Genomic DNA, 25,363 nt, shown 5'->3' on the forward strand with positions numbered 1-25,363 from the left:
GGTAGTGACAAGACAGGTGATTAGTGATTGCTATATTTCTGCAAGATTCCTTTCATATGCATACTACGGTAAGCTCCGGGAACTACGGTATATAACTCCTCTAGGAAAAGCAAGGTGTAAGGTATAAGCAATCCAGGAAAGCTGGACATCAATAGCAAAGTGTAGTTTGCCGAAGGCTTTTTTATCTCAGATTTCTGTACCTGGATATTTCTAGGATGAGGCCGGTTTGGGTAGTGGGCCTGTCGTTTCGTTCAGGGCTAGGTTTCCTCTGGTGCCCTCAGTCTATCCCATGTTGGGTTGATTTATTATTGAGCTTAGTAAGAAGTGCACTGTGTGCACTTTAGTTTGAGGAAAACTAACGAGGCAGAAGGAGTATGTCTGAGGAGCATATAATAGTGAGGTCTGCTAGCCTCCAATTGTTGTATATATTTTGGGAGGTAGATAAAGGGGTGGGATTCAACCAGTTCTCTCCGGTTCTCTCCCTCTGGTTCCAAATATATATTTGGAACCAAACACACATTCAATTGTAATATATTGCGGTATGGAAACACGGTATGTAGTCTTGTCATAGTGTGGTTGTATTTCTCCCATGTATGTGGTGTTATTTGGTCATTGGTCCCTATATGTCGTCCAGGCACAGTGTGGCTGTATTTGTCCTTTGTATGTGGTACTATTCAGTGATTATGTGGTGGTAATACGTGGTCTGTCCATGGTGTGATGTTGTATTGTTGTACTATTTGGTCATTATGTGGTGGTAATATGTGGTCTGGTCATGATGTGGTGGTATTTATTTTTTGCATGTGGTACATTTCATTCACTATGTATTGGTAATATATGGTTTGGTCACGGTGTGGTGGTATATCACACATATTTGGCAAGTTTCTGCTAGGGCCAGAGATTAGCTGCAGCAGACTCCTGAGGTGACAGATCGATAGGAGGTCATCCTTTCCATTTTAAGCAAAGTTTCTTTAGTACTAATTTTCAAAACTTGTAAAAAAAAAAAAAGCTTTAATAGTACACACCATAGTAAGAAGTATCTGACAGTTAATGAAACACCGTAGATCTGTCAGGAGTCAATGAGACTGTACGTGAAGGTATAGGTGGAGTAAGAAGGGGAAAGCTTTTTAGTTTTTATTACCGTTGCTTGGATTTTTCAATAAAGGAAAGTGTATGAAAATGGGCGTGGGATTCAAATAGGTGTTTTTTGTTCTTTTAAATGGACATCGTTTCCTAACACAAACATAGAACCTGTTGTTAAAAATGTGAATCCCACCCCTGGGTAGGTAGTACGCTGGAATAGTGGGGGATGCTCAGCTGAGCAGGAGTAATGTGTATTCTGCCTATATGTAAAAGCTTTACGTTTACTTTGCACACCAACAATAAAGAACAGGAGAAGTCATAAGCTGAATGTCTGTGTCTCTGCCTCTGACTGCATTATACTTAAAATAAGCCCTGGAGGCAAATTCTCATGCTGATGTGTGTCCGGCCCATAGCCTGGAATAGCGCATTTACATAGAAGAAAAACGTGGATTTCTCTGGAATAACACATTAGATCGCAGATATAAAGGTATCATTTTATTCAGCTTCCTATAACCTACATGCCCAAATGAACGGCTTAGGAGGGTTTTGCTTCCCCATCTGAGAGCAGTATAATATAGAATCTCTGATTCCAGCGATGTGTCTCTTACTGAGCTGTTTGCTGTCATTTTGATAAAATCACTGTTTTCTCTGCTGCAGATCTAGCAAGTATTTGAATGTACAGTAGAGCAGGGTTATAACAAGCTCATGCATCTGCTGGACTACCTAGCAGCACGACAAGTAGTCCTCTAATGATAATCTACTGCTAATTAAACAGTGATTTTATAAATACTACACTAAGCAGAAAGTGACACATCGCTGAAACCAGACAATTAATCTTCAACAGTATATAGACCTTTTAAAGGAACCTGCCACCATGTAAATGCAGCCTAAAGCGGGCTTTACACGCTGCAATCTCGCTAGCGAGATCGCAAGTGATCGTACCCGCCCCCGTCGGTTGTGCGACACGGACAAAACGCTGCCCATGCTGCACAACCTCGCTTACCCCCGTCACACGCACTTACCTGCCCTGCGATGTCGCTCTGGCTGGCGAACCGCCTCCTTTCTAAGGGGGCGGCTCATGCGGCGTCACAGCGACGTCCCATGGCAGGCGTCCAATAGAAGCGGAGGGGCGGAGATGAGCTGGACGTAACATCCCGCCCACCTCCTTCCTTCCGCATTGCCGGTGGAGGCAGGTAGGAGATGTTTGTCGCTCCTGCGGTGTCACACACAGCGATGTGTGATGCCGCAGGAACGACGAACAACATCGCTAATAAGCAGAAAACGATTTTTTGTTTCAGAACGACCTCTCCGCGGCAAACGATTTTGACCGCTTTTGCGATCGTTAAAGGTCACTCATAAGTGTCACACACTGCGATATCGTTAATGATGCCGGATGTGCGTCACAACACCGTGACCCCGACGATAATTCATTAACGATCTCATTGCGTGTAAAGCCCGCTTAAGTGTTCGCTCACACTGATTATTATTCTCTTATGTAAGAGAAACGGTCCGATTATGTAAATGAAACTCACCACAAATTCTGCTCCGAGTGTGAGCTGAGTGTCATTCACAGCTGAGGAGGAGATGGAGAGGTTCATTTCTCCATCTTCTCCGTTGTCTGTGTCAGCGTATATTGCACTGCACTCAGATGTTATCCAAGTGCAGTCTGAAGTTTTGCACTCGTTGACTTGAATGGGTGTGCGCTGTCCGATATACGCTGCCAGTTGCGGGATGCAGTGATTTTTTTTCTCATGCCGAACAGACTGATACATAGTTTTCTGAGAAAAGATTCATTATAACCTGTTTTGTCATGATGTAATCCTTTGCTCTTTCTGGGATTTTCGTTTGAGTGGACGGTTGTATCAGTGATTGACAGCTATCTCAGTGTACACACTTATACAAAGAAAGCTGTCAGTCACTGATAGGACCGCCCGCTATACCGAAATCCCAGAAAGAGTAGAGGATTAAATTACTAAAACACAGGTTATACTGAATCTTTTCTCAAAAAGCTATATATCTATCTGCTCAGGTTTCCCTGCTCTATAAGGCCTAAAACACACTTCCGCGAAAAAAACGTACGTGTCTCAAGGTCCGTTTTTCGGGTCCGTGTTCGTTTTTTAGGGGAGTTTCTCCGGTACGTATGGCATCCGTATGATGGCGTATGCGAGCCGTGTGTGCGTGTGGAATGTCCGTATTGACATAAAATACGTACGTGTGCTGTCCGTGTGCAGTCCGTTTTTAAAGGCCCACATTACCCAATAAACGTTGTTAATCATGAGATCCTGGTGTTGTTGTTTGCCATCAATTGACCTGATAGATTGGTAACAAGTGTTTCAGATTTTGTGATGAAAAACGGACACGGACGATACGTGCTGAACACGGACATACTCCGTGTGCGGTCCGTGCAGGCACGGACCCATAGACTAAAGCGGGTCCATGCCTGCGTGCTGCCGGCCAAAAACGGACATGTCGTCCGTGTAGAAAAGCGCACACACGTACTTACGACACGGACACACGTTCCGTGTGATTTTACGTGTGTGTGCCATCTACCATTGAATAACATGGGTCTCCGTGTCTCCGGTACGTGCAAATACGTACCGCACATGTACAAAAAAAACGGATGTGTGTTGCGGGTCTAATACGGTGCCCGCAGATAAGACAGCATTTACATGGTCATAGGTTCTCTTTAAATGCCTCAGTGTCGCTTCCCAACCTAAATCATTTACCTGAGTAAAGAACAACAACAAGAAATGAAACAGCTAGTCACAAAGATCAAAAACGCTAAATATCACTACATTCTGATCTGTATGCCCTCCCTACTTTTTTATCATAACCCAAATGTCATGACCTTAAAGGGAACCTGTCACCAGATTTGGCAACTATAAGCTGCGGCCACCACCAGTGACCTCTTATATACAGCATTCCAGAATACTGTATATAAGAGACCAGGCTGCTGTGTAGAACGTAAAAAACACTTTTATAATACTCACCTAGGGGCAGTCCGGTCTGATGGGTGTTGCTGCTATCCGGTCCAGTGCCTCCTCTGTCCAGCCCGGCGCCTTCTCTTTGTGGTGTCCTCTCTCTTCTGAGGACCATGTGCATGACGCATCCTACACCATGCACACTAGCCGTCATTGAGGTCCTGCGCAGGCATACTTGATATACCCTGGGGATGCGTTCTTTAACTTTTTCCTCGCACCTGTGCAAATCAAAGTGCACCTGCACAGGACTACAATGTCGGCTTATGTGGATGACGTAAACGCGCCATCCACACTGGGCTAGGTAGGAGGATGGAGATCGCAGCAGAGAGGAGGCGCCAGACCGGAGAGATGATGCACTGGATCGGAGAGCATCGACAGCCATCGGACCGGACCACCCCCTTAAGTGAGTATTATAAAAGAGTGTTTTTTACATTCTGCAGAGCGGCATGGGATCTTATATACAGTATTCTGGAATGCTGTATATAAGAGCTCAGTGGTGGTGGCTGCAGTTTATAGTCGCCAAATCTGGTGACATGTTCCATTTAAAGGTTTTTGCAAAGTCTGGTAATATTCCACATCTGTGAAATGGTCATGACAAGGTATAGTAGCACTTTTGAAATCATACAGACTCTAAAATCCAGGTCAGAAATGGCTGCAAAACCAGCAGAACATTAATGTGTGTAGGACCATCATATGGTATAGCTTCAATTTGTATCTCACCTGTAGAGGACCACAGTGTCCGCTAAAGATCCTACAACAAGGTCCGGATATGAGTTTCCATCAATGTCTAGACCTCCAGACAATGAGTAGCCAAATGTATTTACACCAACACTAACTCCATCCAGGACCTTCAAGGCAAAGACAACATGAAAGGGGAGAACTAGAGACGCAACATCAACCACATGCAGTGTAATGGTAAACTGGAAATAGTAAAAAAATAACTATGTATAAAGAAAATCTCAGCCTGATATACCTGATATCAAAACATCTCATATTGTTACCTACCACAACCATCCAGAGCATTGATTTTCAAAAACAACGTTAAAAGGGAATCTGTCACCAGATCTTCCCACCTAATCTGAGAGCAGGATAACGTAGAGGGCAGAGATCCTGATTCCAGCGATGTGTCACTTACTGGGCTGCTTACTGTGGTTTTGGTCAAATCAAAGTTTTATGAGCAAGAGATTATCACTTAAAACCTGCTGCCATGTCATCCTCCATATTTATGAGCTCTATATAACCCATCCTCACCACTGATTGGCAGCTTTTGGCCTATGAACAGTGCACACAGAAATCTGCTAGTCTGTGGTGTGGGAGGGTTACGAGGGGCTGCTGATAAGTCTTTGACTTTACCCAAAAAGAAACGAGATAGGATGAGGAAACTTTACATTTATTCCTCATATTCTCCACTGATGTCAACACACATCTTACGTCGGTATTCCAAATTCTGTAAGCCTAGCAAAAAGAAGGATTTCAGTTGTGCCCCAAACCAGGCATCCGTAGCAGCCGGAAATGGTGTGAAATTTGGTACCATTGAGGTGTTTCTTCAGGTTTAGAAACAGATGATATTCGGAGGGAGCTAGATCTGGTGAATAAGGTGGGTGGTCAACCAGCTGTAAGCCCAGCTTTGCCAGTTTGGCCATGGTCGCTTGTGCAGTGTGAGTGGAGGCATTGTCTTGCAGGAACAAGATTCCTTTGGACAGCTTGCCACGCCTTTTGGTTTTCAGAGCTGCCTTCAATTGGTAAAAAAATTCAATGTAATACCTGGCATTGATGGTGGAACCCTTTTGAAAGTAGTCCACTAGCAGCACGCCGTCTTTATCCCAGAATACAGACGCCATCACCTTAGTGACTGATTTTTGCACTCTGAACTTCTTTGGAAGAGGAGAACCACTGTGCCTTCACTCTTTTGACTGCTCCTTATTATCAGGGTCATACAAATAAATCCAGGTCTCATCCATAGTGACCAGTCGATGCAGGAAGTTCTTATCCGTCCAGAAACGCTGACAAATGGACCAGGAAGTTTTCACTCACATGCTTCTCAGATCTGTTGTCAAACATTGGGGACCCATTTTGCAGATAGCTTCCTCATGTCCATGTTGATGGATAATAACACAAACACGTTCAGGGGAAATCCTATTCCTTTAGCTGAAATTTGGCGATTCTCCAGTATGAGGTTGTGCACAGCATCGATGATCTCCGGAACAACAACCACTCTCGGTCGTCCAGGACGTTCCTCATCATTGGTGCTGAAGTGGGCCGTTTTAAATTTGGCAACCCAGTTCTTAACTGTGGAATATGAAGGGCATTGATCCCCCCAATATCTGCGACATATAATGAATATCCTTTGTGGACTTTCCTTGCAGAAACAAGAATTTTATCACTCCTCTGTTCTCAGTTGCCGTGAATATCGCATTAGACTATTAGACTAGACATTTTGTTTTCTCGCGTGCGTAGAACACTGTTGCCATAAGCAACAAAAACAAAATTTTGAAAACATATATTACACACATAAGGCTTTCATGTGATATAACAATCATTACCATAGAAACAAAAAAAGATCATACAACCAAAGACTTATCAGCAGCCCCTAGTATACAGAGGTCAAAGAATTGATAGATCTGCAGCAGATAAAATAATGATTTTATCAAAACTGGAACAAGCAGCACAGAAAGACATACATAGCTGGAATTAGGGTCTCTGCGTCGACATCATGCTGCTCTTAGGGGTAGGAAAAAAACTGGTGACAGATTCCCTTTAACAGCTAAAGTATTTTGTATATTAAAGAAATACAAAATTTGCATATATACATACTATACATAGACAATATATATATATGTATATATATATATATATATATACATAAGTAGTAGATGACACAAGTACATCTGGAGAAGACTGATTTAAATATAGACCTCAGAATATTTAATAAGCAGTGGCAGTATTATTTGGGGAAAAAACTTGAAGCAAGCAATATTGTCTGCTGTGATGGAAAGTATATCTTGGGCACTGAGGCTAATGACACAATAGTTGTTTCCTGAAAAAATATTTGCAGATAGATAGATAGATCGATAGATAGACAGACAGACAGACAGATGGATGGATGGATAGATAGATACTATATAATTAGTGATGGGCGGACAATCAGATACCCAGAATCAGCGGGTCCAACCGGGTTTAAAAAAAAAAAAAAAAATGGTTCGCGCCCGGTATTGATGCAGGATATCTGGCTTGGATGCTGGTCCCCATTGTCTATGGGGACTCGAATCATTAAAAATGGTGGTATAAAGGATAAGGGGATTGGAGCAAGCTTTTCATACTGATTGCAGGTAAACTGAACCTGACCTCAGGTGGCCTCAATGAACTGAGGGACCTCACCAGCTGTCGGCTTTAACATGGCTGGGTATCAAAATTTGGGAGGGACTGCACGCTGTTTTTTTTAATTATTTAGTTCAATAATTAAAAAAAAAGCCACATGCGATTTCTCTAATTTTGATACAGTCAAGCACACGGCTTGGGGCATTTCCTGATTGCAACCAGAGACGCAGGGACTGCCGGTGGGTGGGGGAAACAGTGCATATGCATGAAGATAATGAGCGGCGCCGGAAGCAGGCAGTGTACACCCGCGTGGAGACCAGTAAGTATGAAGCGCTTGCTTTACTCTTATTGTCTTACTTGTTTTTATTACCCAGATGGCCAGATCCTGATTGTTACCTGGAGTTACCTGTGAACTCTAGGTCCGAGGTCGGTGCTCGGGTTCTTTTGAACCAACACGCATCTAGACTTTTACAGTCCGCGTCCACCCATCACTATAGATAGATTGATAGATAGAGGGATAGATAGATAGATTAAGTTACCTGTGCTGGTTTGGTTACTAATCCAGTTTTGCTGCCATGGTATATAAACACCTTCCCACTTCCATCAAATGGTGCTCCTACTGCAATATCTGTAATAACATGACTTGTGTTAAAGGGTGTTAAAGGGTTTGGACTTTGAGGGCAATTCATTTTTATTTAAATACATGTACTTTGGGCTAAAAATAAATTTTGCAAGTGGGTTTTATTACAAATTTTGCACTGTTTGGCTTTTCTATGCTCTTTGTTTCTCTTTATGGTCCACGTTAATGCACAAATCAGCAGAGAGGAGCTCAGAAAAAGCCAGATAAAAGTTACAAACTTCCCTGTTAGACTGTCAAAACAAACTCACTGATCGATTCTAGGTAATCAGGTCAGCCACTTTCTCTCGGATCACCTTTCCTCACTTGCTGATCAACACACATTATGATTCATTTCTATTTGCAGAAATTGCTAAACCTTAGGTATGGATTCTACTTTTCATGTTGTTTGAATTTGTTAATTAACGAACTGTATTGGCGCATGTCATAATGTAATGGTAAAATAAGACCAATCTATAAAGCCAAATGGCTTCATCACAACTTGTAAAGCAAACAAGAGCTAGCACTCTACCATTACATCTGACCCTTGATCAACTATGACCCCCTGCTGTGAACAGGTAACTGAAATGGGTTATCTGATGGAGAACAGACACTATTTCTGAACAAGAGGTGCGGAGGTGATAAATTTCCCCCATGTGGATAACTCTTTAATAAAACTTCAACAGACAGGATGAATATTGTTTTTTTTGTGACCGGTGTAGGTCATATATTTATGTGAGATTGTAACCCTGGGGCAAATGAAATGCATGTTCTTGCATTGCGGTGCGGCCTGCCAATCAGCCCCAAATAAATTTAGGCCAGATGGATGGGGTTGTCTTTGGCATGTTTTATATCTATGTAAAGCTAAAACCATAATGGGACACATGGCGTTAATATCTTCAACCCGTAACCTCCAGAAGGGCAGATATCTTAATGGTTGGAAATCTCCTAGTTTTTGGGACATGTGCTGCATCTCATTGACCAGCCCAAATCTGAGGGCACCAAGTGAAGGTATGTGGGCATGACTTTTATCTGATAAAAGCAGATTCTGAATAATCATCATTCAGTGTTGTAAGATACAGCTTGCTGTAGGAGTGTTCCTTTTTCAAACAGAGAGCTTCCCTCCATAAAAGAATTGCCCCAGCCCTTCAATACCGCTGCTGAACAAACCCTGCTCCACCCTAAATTCATGTCTACTGGAGTCCCTATTCCTGGTAAAACCCTGTCTGTCACAGGGATTGGAGGTGTCGGTCAAGTTTTACCAATGGAAGGAGTTTTCCTAGACTGGGGTGCCAGGATGGGGATGAGGGAAGTGGGGGTGTCTGAGAACCTTTCCCAGAAATTTTACTGGGGACCAATCTGGGACAGTTGGTTGCTCAATACATTCCTGACAAACCTCCCAGATCTGGTAGTTCAAGTAAACCAAATGTTGATAATGTAGATGTCAATGTTATGCGAGATGATGATGTGTTTTACTGTACGGGGAAACTCATCCATAACACGCTGGGGGTGATGTTACTGAGAATCCTCTCAAAGGAATGAGAGCGATGAGAACTGGCATGAGGACCATTGTCACGCTCCCGGTGTCCCAGCAGCCCTCCTTACCCACTGAGCCGGTTCCTGCATCGCACCACCGCTCCATACCCACTGATCCAGTCGTACCTGCATTGCACCACCGCTCTGTACCCACTGATCCAGTCGCACCTGCATCGCACCACCGCTCCGTACCCACTGATCCGGCCTCACCGTCATTGCACTGCTCCTTACCCACTGATCCACTCCACGTGTCCACCGGTCATGGCTGCCGCTCCCGCTCGTGCTCTCCTGTGTCCTGCTCCTGGTCTCATGAGTCTGACTCTGAGTATTAGCCTCATGCCTCTGTATAGGACCAGGCCGCGCCCACTCTCCTGGTTTTATGGACCCAGCACACCTGAAGCAGGATGTGACATACGGCTGTGCTGGATATATAAGACTGGCCCTTCCATAGGGGCGTTGCCTGATCAACGTGTCTGGAAGCTTTGTCTTTTGAGCTAGGTGCTCAGGCCCCCTGGTGCCGTGTCCTGTAGACTTCTTGTCTTTGCTCCCTGGTACCTGTGCCTGTTTCCTTACCGTCCTGAAGAACTCTGTGACTCTGCTGACCTGGTTATACCTGTCCCTGCCACGCCAGTGCTCCGGCTGCCGTGTACCCTGCCCCCCGGTGGGATACTCGGTCCAGTGGATCCACCTCCTGGGTCCATCCGTCCTCCCGGTCCTGACAGTTTGATCAGGCCATGGATCCCGCTGGAGCACAAACATCTGAGCTGGCCGAACTACGCCAGGAACTGGTGCAACAGCGTGACACCTTACACCGGATGCTGAAATTCCTGGCGTCCATGGACCACCGGTTATATACACTGCAGACCGCTGCCTCGTCTGAGTCCACGCAGCAACCAGTCTCCGGCTCCGAACCAGTTTCCGCCACGGCCTCGCAAATTCGCCTCGCTGCTCCGCCTCGCTATGCAGGGGATCCCAAGTCCTGCCGCGGCTTCTTGAACCAGTGCTCCCTGCATTTCAAGTTGCTTCCTCATTTGTTTGTCTCAGACCAGGCTAAAGTGGCATTCCTGATGTCACACTTGGAAGGCGAAGCTCTAGCCTGGATTAACCCCCTGTGGGAGAATGAGGATCCAATGACCACTAACATCCGGGAATTCTTGCACGCTTTCCGAAGTACATTCGATGAACCCGGACGTACCACCACAGTGACCTCTTCGCTCCTCCGGCTACGCCAAGGGACCCTGACCGTCGGCCAATACGCCATCCAGTTCCGCACGCTCGCCTCTGAGCTGGGCTGGAACAATGAGGCCTTGACGGCGGCCTTTTGGGAAGGACTCTCTGGCCGCGTCAAAGACGAGCTTGCTGGCCGTGACGTTCCACGCACCTTGGACGCTTTAATATCCTTAGCCACCCGGATTGACCTCCGTTTCCAGGAGCGAACCAAAGAGGTATTCCGGGAGAAGCGACCACCCCGTCACGCCTTGTCCCCGCAGAGGCCTACCGCTCCTTTGCCCCTGCCTTCCTGTGACATGTTTCCGGAACCCATGCAAATTGACCGACTGAACCAAGCCAAGCAACGCCGTGCAGAACGGCTCGCCCTGGGCCTGTGCTTCTATTGTGGAGATGGGTCACACATGCTTCGGACATGCCCTGAGAAACCTGGTAGACCCCAGGCCCAAGGGATGGTGGGAACCGCTACCCTTGGCACCGGAATCCCCTCCGTTCCACTTACACAGACTGTCCAGGTGACGACGAAGAAGACCAGGTTCACAGCAGAGGCCCACATCGATTCTGGGGCAGCGGCTAATTTCATACACCAGTCTGCAGTGGACCGATACCAGATACCTGTGATCCCGCTTGCCAAGCCCCTCTGGTTCGCCTCCGTGGACGGCAAACTGCTATACGAACCTGTCCGATATACCACTGAACCAGTGAGACTCCAGGTTGGCCCTTTGCATACTGAGACCATCACCTTCTATGTGATCCCGAGGATGGCTCCTGAGCTCCTGTTGGGCCTACCCTGGCTTCAACTCCATGACCCTGCCATTAGTTGGCACTCTGGCGCTATTACTCGCTGGGGGTCCTTGTGTCATGACCACTGCCTACAGCCCGTTCCTCGGCCCCTGTCACCTGAGCCTGCTATGCCGCAGGAAGAAGAAGAGGCGACGACTCAGTCCAGCGGTGTACCACAGCTCCTGGCACTTGTGCCTGTGGTGCCACCGGACCCAGAAGCAGAGTCGACGCAGTCCAGCGTCGTTCCACCATCCCTGGCACTTGAGACTTTGGTGCCCCCTGCTACTGAGGATGACACACTATCCTGTACCCGGTCCGAGACGCCCGAACCGGTCGCCCACGACTCCAGTCCTGCTTCTGACTGTCTTCCCCTATCCGTTGCCTCCGTTGCCGCTGACTTGGGTTCTCCGATACGGGACATAGTGGCCATGAAAACGGTCCGGGGTAGGCAGTCCTTCCTGGTCGATTGGGTGGATTGCGGTCCCGAGGCTCGGTCCTGGTTGTCCCGGAAGTACGTTGCTGCCCCTCTTCGGCGCGCCTACATGTCCCGGCCGCGGGGAGGGGGGCTTCAAGGGGGGGGTACTGTCACGCTCCCGGTGTCCCAGCAGCCCTCCTTACCCACTGAGCCGGTTCCTGCATCGCACCACCGCTCCATACCCACTGATCCAGTCGTACCTGCATTGCACCACCGCTCTGTACCCACTGATCCAGTCGCACCTGCATCGCACCACCGCTCCGTACCCACTGATCCGGCCTCACCGTCATTGCACTGCTCCTTACCCACTGATCCACTCCACGTGTCCACCGGTCATGGCTGCCGCTCCCGCTCGTGCTCTCCTGTGTCCTGCTCCTGGTCTCATGAGTCTGACTCTGAGTATTAGCCTCATGCCTCTGTATAGGACCAGGCCGCGCCCACTCTCCTGGTTTTATGGACCCAGCACACCTGAAGCAGGATGTGACATACGGCTGTGCTGGATATATAAGACTGGCCCTTCCATAGGGGCGTTGCCTGATCAACGTGTCTGGAAGCTTTGTCTTTTGAGCTAGGTGCTCAGGCCCCCTGGTGCCGTGTCCTGTAGACTTCTTGTCTTTGCTCCCTGGTACCTGTGCCTGTTTCCTTACCGTCCTGAAGAACTCTGTGACTCTGCTGACCTGGTTATACCTGTCCCTGCCACGCCAGTGCTCCGGCTGCCGTGTACCCTGCCCCCCGGTGGGATACTCGGTCCAGTGGATCCACCTCCTGGGTCCATCCGTCCTCCCGGTCCTGACAACCATGAGGAAGGTGGTCACATGCAGCTGACCAATGTCATGACAGAATGTGACATAACCAGAGGTTAATGCCCCATAATTAGCACTGCTCCTGAGGTATTACAGGATGATGGTAAAATGTTTCCCATAGCCTATCATGATGATGGGAAAGTGTTACTCACTGTGTCAGGATGGTGGGAAAGTGGTACCCACAGCCTGTCAGTGTGAAGGGAAAAACTAACACACAGCCTGTCAGGATGATAGGAACATGGTACCTACAGCCTGTCAGTATGTAGGGAAAATGTTACCCATAGCCTGTCTATGGGAAAGTGTTTCAGACAGCCTGTCAGAACAATGGAAAAGTGTTACCCATAGCATGTCAGGGTGATGGGAAAGTGGTACCCGCAGCCTGTCAGAATGATAGGAGAGTGTTCCCTCAGCCTGTCAAAAAAATGGAAATATGTTACCCACAGCCTGGCAGAGTGATGGGAAAAAGGTACCACCAGCATGTCAGGGTGATGGGAAAGTGTTACCCTCAGCCTGTCAGGATGATGGAAAAGTGTACCCACAGCCTGTAAGGAACGTGGGAAAGTGTTACACACAGACTGTCAGGATGATGGGAAAAATGGTATCCACAGCCTGTCAGGATGATAGGAGAGTGTTTTCAACAGCCTGTCAGAACAATGGAAATAGGTTACCCACAGCCTGTCAGTGTGAAGGGAAAAAGGTACCAAGAGCACATCAGGGTGATGGGAAAGTGTTACCCACAGCCTGTCAGGGTGATGGAAAAAAGGTACCAACAGCATGTCACGGTGATTGGAAAGTGTTCCCTACAGCCTATCATGGTGATGGGAAAAAGGTACCAACAGCATGTCACGGTGATTGGAAAGTGTTACCTACAGCCTATCATGGTGATGGGACAAAGGTACCAACAGCATGTCAGGGTGCTGGGAAAATGTTACCCATAGACTATCAGGGTGATGGGAAAGTGGTAACAACAGCCTGTCAGGGTGATGGGAAAGTGGTACTCACAGTCTGACAGGGTAAAGGGAAAGTGTCATCCACAGCCTGTCAGGAAGATGGGAGCGTGGTACTCACTGCCTATTAGGACAATGGGAAAGTGGTTGCCACAACCTGTCAGGGTGATGGGAAAGTGTTACCCAAAGCCTGGTAGGATGATTGGAAAGTGTTATCCTTAGTCTGTCAGGAAGTTGGGAAAGAGTTATCCCCAGCTTATCAGAAGGATGGGAAAGTGATATTTTCATCTTGTTAGGATGATGGGAGATCTCCCTGGAAGTTACATAGTAGCTTAGGTTGAAAAAAGACCTAGGTCCATCTAGTTCAACCTTCCTCCACCAATTCTACATTTGGTCACTAAGTCATTTATAACCAACAATGTTGTATGTACTGAGGAAATCATCCAGCCATTTTTTAAAAGCTGTTATAGTATCTGCCATTACTACCTCTTGTGGTAGGGCGTTCCACACTCTGACTGCTCTAACTGTAAAGAACCCTTTCCTATTTAGCTGCCAGAATCGCTTTTCTTCCACTCGCAGTGTATGCCCCCTGGTGGCAGTGGTGGGATATCTGCGGGATCTTCCTGGCTGATACCTGACAACACTCAAGTAATTCTACAATGTATATAAAATAACATTAAGACACTAAGTAGATACAACACAGTTGATTGGTAGGGGTGTCCAGCCAAAGTTTTCAAACATGTATAACTTTTCAATTTCAGTTTCTGTAGACCAAAATAAACGATTGTCCGCTGATAAAGATTGTGCATTGGTTTAATTACTGCGAAAAATAATTTGTTTTAGCTGAAATAGTATACTTCTATTAACTGGAATCTAATGTGTATGGGGCCTTAAATCTGTGCTGCCCCCCACTCACATATATTAGCATGTTGTGACAAATGTTAAAAGTTAACTTTCTGTATAGTGTTATCTTTCTTGTTTGTTAGTATAAGAAAGGCTACATCTGCACATACCCCTGTATTATATGTTATCCAGTGCCTAGAATGCTTAGCAATTTGATAACTGAAACCTTCCTGTTTGTACTTTATTATATTTAAGGGCACATTGTTTTATAAACCATTAAAGATTACAGATTGGAATCTCAGTATTTTGCATTTTCTTCAGACCTTTAAATCCATCCTGGTTGATGTCTCCTAAGCTCTCAATGGTTAATCCAAACATGGATCCATCAGTACCATTCAACCGGATAGGGGGAGAGCTGTCCAGTTTTCCACCTTTATTCATGTACACATAGACGGCTCCACCAATCTCCTCCTTGCGGGAGAAATAATTAGGGGCTCCCACCACCAGGTCTGTCCAACTAAATTATGGAAAAACAACAATGCAAAATTATATTGCAATCAAATAGTAATCAAATCAATAAAGAAATATACAAAAGTAATTAATACCCCAAAAAGGTCAATAGAAACAAGCAAAATTCTTTCATATAAACAGCTACAAAGAGCCATATAAATAAGCACAAATTATTTCCTTACAAATATACATAAATACACATTTCCTAAACAGCAGAAAGTATGATATAAAATTCACATTCAGTAATTCTGTATTTGCTAAAATGTGCATATCACATGTTATACTTAAAGAGATGGTCCACTACAAAGCATAGTGGCCACATCGATTTAAACCTCAAAAAGAAGGCTTTTTCTAAATACCATCTTTTGTCCATTCTGCCTATGAGAGGCACTATCGCTGTCCTCTCATCCCCATCATGTGACCTGGGCTGCAGTGACCTCTGATGTCCAGTATAATGTCATGTCAACTTCCGAAATTGGAAGTTGACCCAACATCAGCGAGGCGGGACCAAGTCTCCATGAATGACTGGGCTGTAGGTGGAATTTCATCATATGTCACAGCCCAGCATCTCACCCGCTCTCACCTTCACCATTGAACAGAGCGCCGCAAGTACGCGAGATGCTGTGACATGCGAAGAAACTCCGCCCACAGCCTAGTCACTCATTGAGACAGGGTCCCCCCTCGGTCATGCTGAGTCAAATTCCAATTCCGGAAGTTGACGTGACATCACGGACATCAAAGGTCTCTGCAGCCTGGGTCATGTGATGGGGATGAGCGGACAGTGATAACGCCGCTCACAGGTAGAATTGGAAAAAGAAGATATTTAGAAAAAGTCTTCTTTCCCTGCTTTAAATCAATGTGGCCACTATGCTTTGTAGTGGACCACCCCTTTAATGGTCCTGATTCACCAAAAATATTTTTTCCAGAATTCTGGTGTAAATTGTAATGAAAAGTTGCATCATTTTTTCACAACATATTGTTGACCAAAAATGTTGCCACATTTGACATTTTCATGCTAGTTTCCCCCAACTCCAAAAAATTGGACAAGGGCAAGATGGGAGCACAACTGGGGCAGGACTTCACAGCTCGTTTAAATTCATGACAAGCTACTTATACCAGAACTCTTACTCCCTAACTGGAAAAAGGTTTTTGGCGTACGCCACTAGTTAGGTGGCACTTCTTAATGAATCAAGAGCATCTGATTCCTACACGTTCACTTATCAAGATTGGCAAGAAAATCATCAGTCTGGATGATCAGAGCCTATAGTGCCAAAAACAAGTATTTATACCCTTTGATATTTTCCTCATTTTTTCACATGGCACCCAATTTTTTTGTGAAGTGTAAAGAAAATATGCGGTTTTCTAATTATTTAAAAATATGTTAAATATTTTAAAATTATTAATCTGAAAATTATATTTGTATTCAGCCCTTTGGGTTAATACTTTGCAGGACCACCTTTTGCTGTATTTATTGCTGCAAGTCTTTTGCGATATGTCTCTACCAGCTATTTACATCTATAGTCTAGTTTTTTGTCTATTTTTCTTTGCAAAATAGCTTTAGCTCAGTGAGATTGGCTGGAGGCCTCTGTGAACAGTAATTTTCAAGTCTTGCCCCAAATTCTCAATGGGATATAGGTCTGGACTTAAGCCTGCTTTACACGTTGCAATTTCGCATACGATAACGTATGCGATTTGCAACGCCCCCATCGTATGTGTGGCACGTTCAATTTGTTGAATGTGCCGCACAAACGATTAACGCCCGTCACACGTACTTACCCGTCTATATGACCTCGATGTGGGCGGCGAACGTCCACTTCCTGGAGTGGGAGGGACGTTTGGCGTCACATCGACGTCACGCGTCAGCCGGCCAATAGAAGCGGAGGGGCAGAGATGAGCGGGACGTAAACATCCCGCCCACCTCTTTCCTTCCGCATTGCCGGCGGGAGCCGCGGGAAGCAGGAAAGATCTGCTCAATGTTCCCGGGCTGTCACACACTGCGATGTGTGCTGCCTCGGGAACATTAAACAACCCGACGTGCAATTCGTCAGGATTCAACGACGTGTATGCGATGAACGTTTTAACGTTCAATCGCAATCGCACGTACCTGTCACACACTACAATGTACCTTACGATGCCAGATGTGCGTCACTTATGACGTGACCCCGCCGACACATCGCAAGATATATTGTAGCGTGTAAAGCGGGCTTTAGTTTGGGCCATTCACACATATGAATATGCTTTGATCTAAACCATTCCATTTGTGGTATATATGACTAATAGTTGATCTGCGGACCGGTTCTTTCACCTGAGCTGTGGATCTCTGCAACTCCACCAAAGTGACCATGGGTCTCTTAGCTGCTTCTCTGATTAGTGCTTTCCTTTCTTATGATGTCAATTTAGGTGGACAGTCATGTCTTGGTAGTTTTGCAGTTGTGCCTTACTCCTTCCATTTTTGGATGATGGATTTTCGATGATGGATTGAAGTGAGATGTTTAGAGCTTGGGCTATTTATTTTTTTTATAACCTCACCCTGCTTTACTCTTCTCCACAACTTTATCCCTTTATACTCTACAGTAATATAGGCAGCATTCATACATCTATTTGGAATAGACAACCTCTGGATATGACAGTGAGTATGTGCTCTCAACTATTTTGGTCAACCATGGCGAGGCCTGCTCTGAGTGGAACCTGTGTTGTTAAACCACTGTATGGTCTTGGCCACTGTGCTGCAGCTCAGTTTCAGGGTGTTGGAAAACTCCTTATAGCCTAGGCCATCTTTATGTAGAGCAACAAGTCTTTTTTTCAGATCCTCAGAATGTTCTTTGCCATGAGGAGCCATATTGAACTGCCAGTGGCCAGTATGAGAGTGTGTGAGCGATAACACCAAATTTAACACACCTGCTCCCTATTCACACCTGAGATCTTGTAACACTAATGAATCACATAACATCGGGGGGGGGGGGGGGGGGGGTGGCTAATTGGGCACAATTTGGACATTTTCACTTAGCGGTGTACTCACTTTTATTCCCAGGGGTTTACACATTAATGGCTGTGTTTTGAGTTATTTAGAGGGCACACAAAATTTACACTGTTATACAAGCTGTACACTGACTATTTTACAATGTATCAATATCTTGAGTGTTGTCCCATGAAAAGATATAATAAAATATATACAAAAATTTGAGGGGGGTGTACTCACTTTTGTGCTATTCTGTATATGAAAACATGATGTAATGACGTTTTTACATAGCTGGTACAATTTAGTGACTCACCTATCATTATTGAGATCCGCCATTGCCACAGAGTATCCAAAGGATGAGGCCAGAGTCTCTCCCCATAGCGTCAGTTCTGGAACAAGTTGGCTTCCCCCGTCTCGGCGCAGAATAACCACAGCACCTGTGTGATTGGCCCGAGGGGCTCCGCTCACAAAGCTCAGCTTGTTCCTCCCTGTCACCCCCCACCCCGAGTCCACTGAGAAACCTGGAGAATGTAGGTCAAGAGTCAGCAAATGCTTTATTATGAACAGTAATCATACATATGGAAGCATCACACATAGGAGGAGATGTTAGAGGAATGAAACAGCATTGAGGGTTAGAAATCAATAGGACACCCATGGAAAACCATGAAGCCAAGGTACACATGAAAAGGTATTAAGTTCTGCATTATAGAATATTATAGTATAAGGTTTACTTCTTGTTTTTAGGGTTACAAATCTTTGAAAATGTAGCGAAATTTAATAAGGCTGTGTACAGGTCACTAAAAGAACACAACATATTTTTTATGTGATATTGAGAGGCAAATAGTGATTAACTCTATTTTTTAAAAAAAAAAAAAAAATCTATTAGTAAGGTTTCACCCCTCAAAATAGTTTATATGTGCAGGAAGCTCTTTTAAAGATAAGTCCAGCAATACCTTTACTTGGTCAGTTCGTTCCACCGTTACTGAGAAATCAGCTTTTGAATAAATATAAAAATGGCTATGGTAGATGTGAAGACTCTGTCACTCCAGCTCTATTCCCTGCCCAGCATAGGCTCATTGCTGTGTGACTTTTAGCAAAGGAGGATGTGGAGAATAGAGTTGAAGTGACATAGGCATCAGATCTAGAAGGAATTCTTCAGACTGTTTACATATCAATTCAAAGGTTGGTTTCTTTGTAATGGAGGAACAGGCTGGCCATGTAAACATATTGCTGGATTTTTCTTTGAAAGAGCTACATGCACAGGTCGGAAAAACTGCCGACAAACTCCCTTTAAGAAATGACAGGTTGTAATTATATTATAGCAAAATTTTTCAAAATCGAAAAAAGAAAATTTTTCGGCAACCAATAGCAGGAATGCTACACACTAGTGAACTTTGCAATATTCTGGGAATAGGCCATAGTAAATGTAGTTGTGACCAAACTGCCTTATTAAATAAGTCTCAATGTTTCTACACTTATTCAGGAAGAGGGGAAAGAAAATATAAATGTACACCAAAATTTTTCACCCCTGTGAGACAACATAACCTTTCATGATTGAATGGTTAAAGCAATTACCACCTAGAACATAGTAACTCCAAAACCTCTCTAAAAGACCAACTATTTGCAATGACTGCCCCCTTCTCCAGACCAGATTACCTTGGACAGATGTTCAGTTCTACAATATACTATGCATACTGGTCATCTTCTTTAAAGGGAAGGTATCGCGTTTTTATAATTTAGTGGCTATGGAAAAAAATATTTTTAATACAAAAAGAATTTCATTGTTTATTTAGTTTTTATTTAATTCTAATTTTACTGAAGCACAGGGGCTGCCATCTTGGATTTGCTGTGTGTAAGGACAGTTGCTGACCTCAAATACGGCAGCCCCTGTGCATAAGAGATGATAGTCGCGCTCCGACCTTCTTTTACACTGTGTGCTTCCTGCTGTGATCTGAACACACTACATGGGCTGTCCAGAGGAGACCACCACCATCTTTGTGGAGCCCACAGTGTATACTGTGCATTACACTTTCCCCCTGAGTACAGTAGCGAGTGGCGATCTGCAACATGAGCCTGGTATTGTATTATAGACGGCAGGCTGTGATCACCACTCGCCACAGGGTGTACTCACCTCAGAGCTCCACTCTTGGCAGCTACTCCTGTCAGCACTCAGAGTACTGCCAGGAGGAGCTGCCGAGAGACATCAGACTGACAAGAGAAGCTGCTGGAAGCACAGGTCTGAGGTGAGTGCATGTGGCTGGGAGTGGTCATCGTGGCATGACCTCTGTAGTACAGTGCCAGGCTCAGTCTGCAGATCGCCCCTCCTCGCCGCATGTCACCTCGGCCCTTCGATCCCGACTGGCAGCTTCTCTTGTCAGCCTGGTGTCTCTGCAGTTTCTCCTCTCAGCTCTCAGAGCACAGTACATAGGGGCCCAGGAATATGGGGGTAAAGAAATATGGGGGTACAGGAATATGGGGGCACAGGAATATGGGGGCACAGTATATGAGACCACAGGAATATGGTGGTAGATTATATGGGGCATAGTATACAGTGAGGCACAATATACAGTGGAGCACTATGCCAGCTATTCTTAGTGACACTTTACACATATTAGGATCGCTTTGTGGTCACCAACAAAATGGCTCTGCACTGTGATCCTAAACTTCATCTTCCCTTATCCTTTTAGAAACACCCAGAATGGGAGGGGAGGTGACATCACACACAGGAAAGCAGATTCTGCCCAGTTTTACTGCCGTTGTACACTAGGATTTCAGCAGCTGCTCCCCCTAGTGTTTAAGAGTGGAAAATATCAATGTTTTGAAATTATTTTATATTTTTGTCAATTAAAAACAAATAATAATATTTAAACAAAACATTAATACTTTACATTTTTTCAGTTATTGACTTTTTTTTACGACACCTTGCCTTTAAATGAAAGCTATAATCAGAAAATGGCATATTGATTAAATCAGGTTTTTGTGTTATGCATATTTTTTTTCATCTTTATAAAAAAAAAGTTAAAACAATTATCCATCTTGCATTTTTTACACTGCCCTCCGGGACTTTTTTAGACTCCTACTTCCTATTTTTCCTTGAACAGTTTTCCACAGGCTCGTTATCATCAAAGAGGTAGGATTACATTATTTTTTAGGAACAGTTTTCCAATTTTCCACAGGCTCATTATCATCAAAGGCAGGATTACATTGACAAGCAACACCTCTATATACAGCTGAAAATACTGAATCCATCAATCACAGTAGGTGATGTCACAGGTGACCCTAATCTCCCAGCCTTCACAATGACCTTTTCAGGCTCATTAGATGCGTCATACAAAATAAAAGACCGCTTTACACGCTAGACATTAATCTGACGATATGTCGTCGGGGTCACGGTTTTCGTGACGCACTTCCGTCATCATTAGCGATGTGTTTGCGTGTCACACCTACGTGCGACTCCGAACGATCGCAAATAGGGTGAAAATCATTGATCGTTGACACGTGGTTTAGTTTCAAAATATTGTTCGTCATTTGGAACGCAGCAGACATATTGGTACGTTTGACACCCTGCCAACGACAAACAACATTCACACGACCGTCCTGATCAAACAATATATCGCTGAACGATGTAGCGTCGTTAATGAGATGTGTACGTGTGACCGCTACAAAACGACCTATGAGCGATCTCGGCAAATCATAACAACGATCTGGGCGTGTCACATCGCTAACGAGATCACTAGCGTTATCGTTGTGTGTAAAGCAGCCTATAGGGTCGGGGATTATTCATTTCTGCTAATATACAAGTGTATTTCATGAAACAACAGGAGGGTAACCCGATTGCTCAGTGGTTAACACTTGCAGATCTGGGGTCCTGGGTTCAAATTCCACTAAGGTCAACATCTGCAAGGAGTTTGTATGTTCTCCCCGTGTTTATGTGGGTTCCTCTGGGTTCTCTGGTTTCCTCCCACACTCCAAAGACATACTGATAGGGAATTTAGATTGTGAGCCTCGATGGGGACAGTGATGATCACATGGGTAAAGAGCTGTGGAATTAATGGCACTATATATGTGAGTAAAATAAATAAATAAAAGGTAGAGTCTAAAAATGCCCTAAGGACCAATATGAAAAGTGCAAGATTTTTTATTTTATATAGATTATATTTAAAAAAAAATTGATAAATATTTAAAAACTACATTTAATATAGGTGATTTTCTGATGATAGCTTCCCTTTACTTAGAAGATTACTCTTCAATGTATTTTATGAGATCATCTCAAAATGTTTGATTGCATTAGCTGTGTGGGGTCTACAGGGTATGCACTCCACAGACTGAAAAACTCAGGTGTACACATATACGAGAAGGAGAATTAAAGATAGCCTATAGCTAATTATATTTGTGGTGTCTAGTTGGCTATTACCCATAGTTAGCCGTGCTGCCGAGAGTGTGAGTGGTCAGCACAGGACTCTGGATTTTTGCAGCCTTGGATCAGCTCCCCCTTACATTCTTTCTCCTTAAACACAATGCATGTGTTAGTCTGGCCTGTCAAAAATGGGCCATTGTTAAACTCTACTAGTTTTGGTTGTACCATCTCACCCTATGTATATTAAGGTCACATCTCATCCGGGGGGGTTACATTTAACCAAAACTAGTGGAGCTGATATTCTAAGTTAGAAATGATAGATGTGAGGTTATAAGTGACTTCATCCACCTTTTTAGTAAGGATTGGCTTATTAACACATTTAAAAATGATATATTAAGAATTATTAGATTTATGTGCTATTTAATTAGCCTTATTAAGAAGATTCATTAAAGCCAACATGTACATTGATCCACCAATGTTTCTGGAACAATCCACAATTTTTGCTGTAATTTTCAAATTTGCCCTAGTATCATGATTGGAGAGATGAGTGCTGGCCTTGCCTAAGGGCCAAATGGTATATTCCCATCACGTTATCCGAGAACATATTGAGCATTCGGTACTGAAAAGTTCTTATCAGTGCCCAAAGTAATGATAAGTCCAGGAAATCTGCACATACAGTAAATTCGATGGCCTACCAATCCTAAATGAACTTTTCTGCAATGCGTATGACCAGCTTTACAGAGAAGCTAAGGAGCTTGAGTGTGTTCTTCTAAGAAGAGCTAAACATTGACATGTCCATCTACCTATACCTCACACCAAGCCTTTTTATGATGTAGTTGTAAGATGACTGTGCTGTTTACATTAGACATGTTGGTAGTTGTAAGTGTACATCATGTATACATCCTAAAAATTATAAATGATATTTGCTATAAAGGTGGATGATGTTTCGCATACCATGTGTGCCGTGATTGGTAAAGCTATAGGAAGTTAGGTGGAGCATTATAGAAACAGTAGCGTCAAGGAGCCGAGTTAACAAATACCTGAAAGCAGCAAAGCCTATTGCAAGGTAGAAAAATAATTTAAAGAAGCACTCACAGTTTTTTTTCATCTAAAAGTTCATCCGCCACCTGATTCTGTCACTCTGCACCTTGTTATATGGTGCACTTCAGCCAGCAGCTTCCTTCACTTCAGCCCTCATCTTGATTCCCATCTCTAATTCAGCATGTTATTCCTCTATGCTCTACTATCAATCCCATCGACCAGCTAGAGCCGGTACCACCCCTGCTTTCTGAGGTAACACTGATTATCCTCTACTCTATATTCTCCTAAATAAACTAACAAATAACAATACAGTAAGCGGAGCTGAACTATGATCTACATTATAACTGTGTGACAGGCACTGCGCAGTCATCATCATTATCTTTGAAATTAGCTTCTCCTTTTCTCTTTGGTACAGCTACGCCAGTGTTTCCCGAACTCCAGTCCTCAGAGCCCCCAACAGGTCATGTTTGCAGGATTTCCTTAGTATTGCACAGGTGGGAGAAAATGTGGCAATTTTTGATGTCTTGATAATATTTCCATCACCTGTCCAATGCTACGTAAATCCTTAAAATTTGATCTGTTGGAGGCCCTGAGGACTGGAGTTTGGGAAGCAGTAGTCTATGCAATTTCATCATGTAAAGCCTGCTTTACACTTTGCAATTTCGCATACGATATCGTATGCGATTTGCAACGCCCCCATCATATGTGCGGCACGTTCAATTTGTTGAATGTGCCGCACAAACGATTAACCCCCGTCACACGTACTTACCCGTCCATACGACCTCGATGTGGGCGGCGAACGTCCACTTCCTGGAGTGGGCTTGACGTTCGGCGTCACATCGACGTCACGCGGCAGCCGGCCAGTAGAAGCGGAGGGGCGGAGATGAGCTTTCCTTCCACATTGCCGGCTGGAGCCGCGGGACGCAGGTAAGATCTGTTCAATGTTCCCGGGGTGTCAAACACTGCGATGTGTGCTGCCTCGGGAACATTGAACAACCCGACGTGCAATTCGTCAGGATTCAACGACGTGTATGCGATGAACGTTTTAACGTTCAATCGCAATCGCACGTACCTGTCACACACTGCAATGTACCTTACGATGCCAGATGTGCGTCACTTACGACGTGACCCCGCCGACACATCATAAGATATATTGTAGCGTGGAAAGCGGGCTTAAGTTATAGTAACTGATATGGTGAAACCCTTGGAAGAACATAAAGTCATGTAATTCCCAGGGAGGTGTAGAATACTTCACCATCAGCTGGTTCATGTGAACACATGATACATATGCACATATGCACACACACACATACACGCATACACATATACATACATACGCTCACACACACACACACACACACACACATACATATACATACATACACACACACGCACACACACATATGCAGCTGGTGAAATAAGTTTAGAACATGTCCACAATTTTCTAAGTAAATATATTTCTAAAGGTGCTAACCCATCTAATCCACACAGGCAACTAAATCAAACAATAGATGTCCATAAATTTAGTGATATGTAATAATAAGGCTGCTTTCACACATCCATTTTTTGCTGTGCGGCACAATACGGCGATTTGCGGGAAAACCGTATCCATTTTTTTTTTGCCGCCGGGTGCGGTTTTTCCACATAGACTTTTATTAGCGCCGGATTGTGCCGCATGGCCTTGTGTTGCGTCCGGTTTTTGCCGGATGCGGCATATTTACCAATGCGGCGGCCGGATGAAACGTTCAAGTGAACGTTTTTGTCTGCGGCGAAAAAAACGCATCAAGCCGCATCCGGCGTGATGCGGCACAATTTACAATGCAAGCCTATGGACGCCGAATGCGGCGTCCTGCGGCAAAAACCACATCCGGCCGTCGGATGCGTTTT

The 25,363-nt window shown here is 44.5% G+C and overlaps 1 protein-coding gene across 4 annotated transcripts in view; it reads right to left on the minus strand.

The window, feature by feature from the left end:
- Window positions 1-25,363, minus strand: part of ITGA7 (integrin subunit alpha 7) — a 229,684-nt gene that overhangs the window by 46,387 nt on the left and 157,934 nt on the right. For all 4 annotated transcript variants that reach the window (XM_075336951.1, XM_075336949.1, XM_075336948.1 and 1 more), the window contains 4 exons: window positions 18,392-18,599; window positions 14,933-15,126; window positions 7,919-8,007; window positions 4,782-4,909 (listed from right to left, as the gene is read on the minus strand). In XM_075336951.1, coding sequence (XP_075193066.1) covers window positions 4,782-4,909; window positions 7,919-8,007; window positions 14,933-15,126; window positions 18,392-18,599 — 619 coding nt within the window. The remainder of the gene's footprint in view (window positions 1-4,781; window positions 4,910-7,918; window positions 8,008-14,932; window positions 15,127-18,391; window positions 18,600-25,363) is intronic.

This window comes from Anomaloglossus baeobatrachus, chromosome 2 (assembly GCF_048569485.1).
Source record: "Anomaloglossus baeobatrachus isolate aAnoBae1 chromosome 2, aAnoBae1.hap1, whole genome shotgun sequence".
NCBI classification, from domain to species: domain Eukaryota; kingdom Metazoa; phylum Chordata; class Amphibia; order Anura; family Aromobatidae; genus Anomaloglossus; species Anomaloglossus baeobatrachus.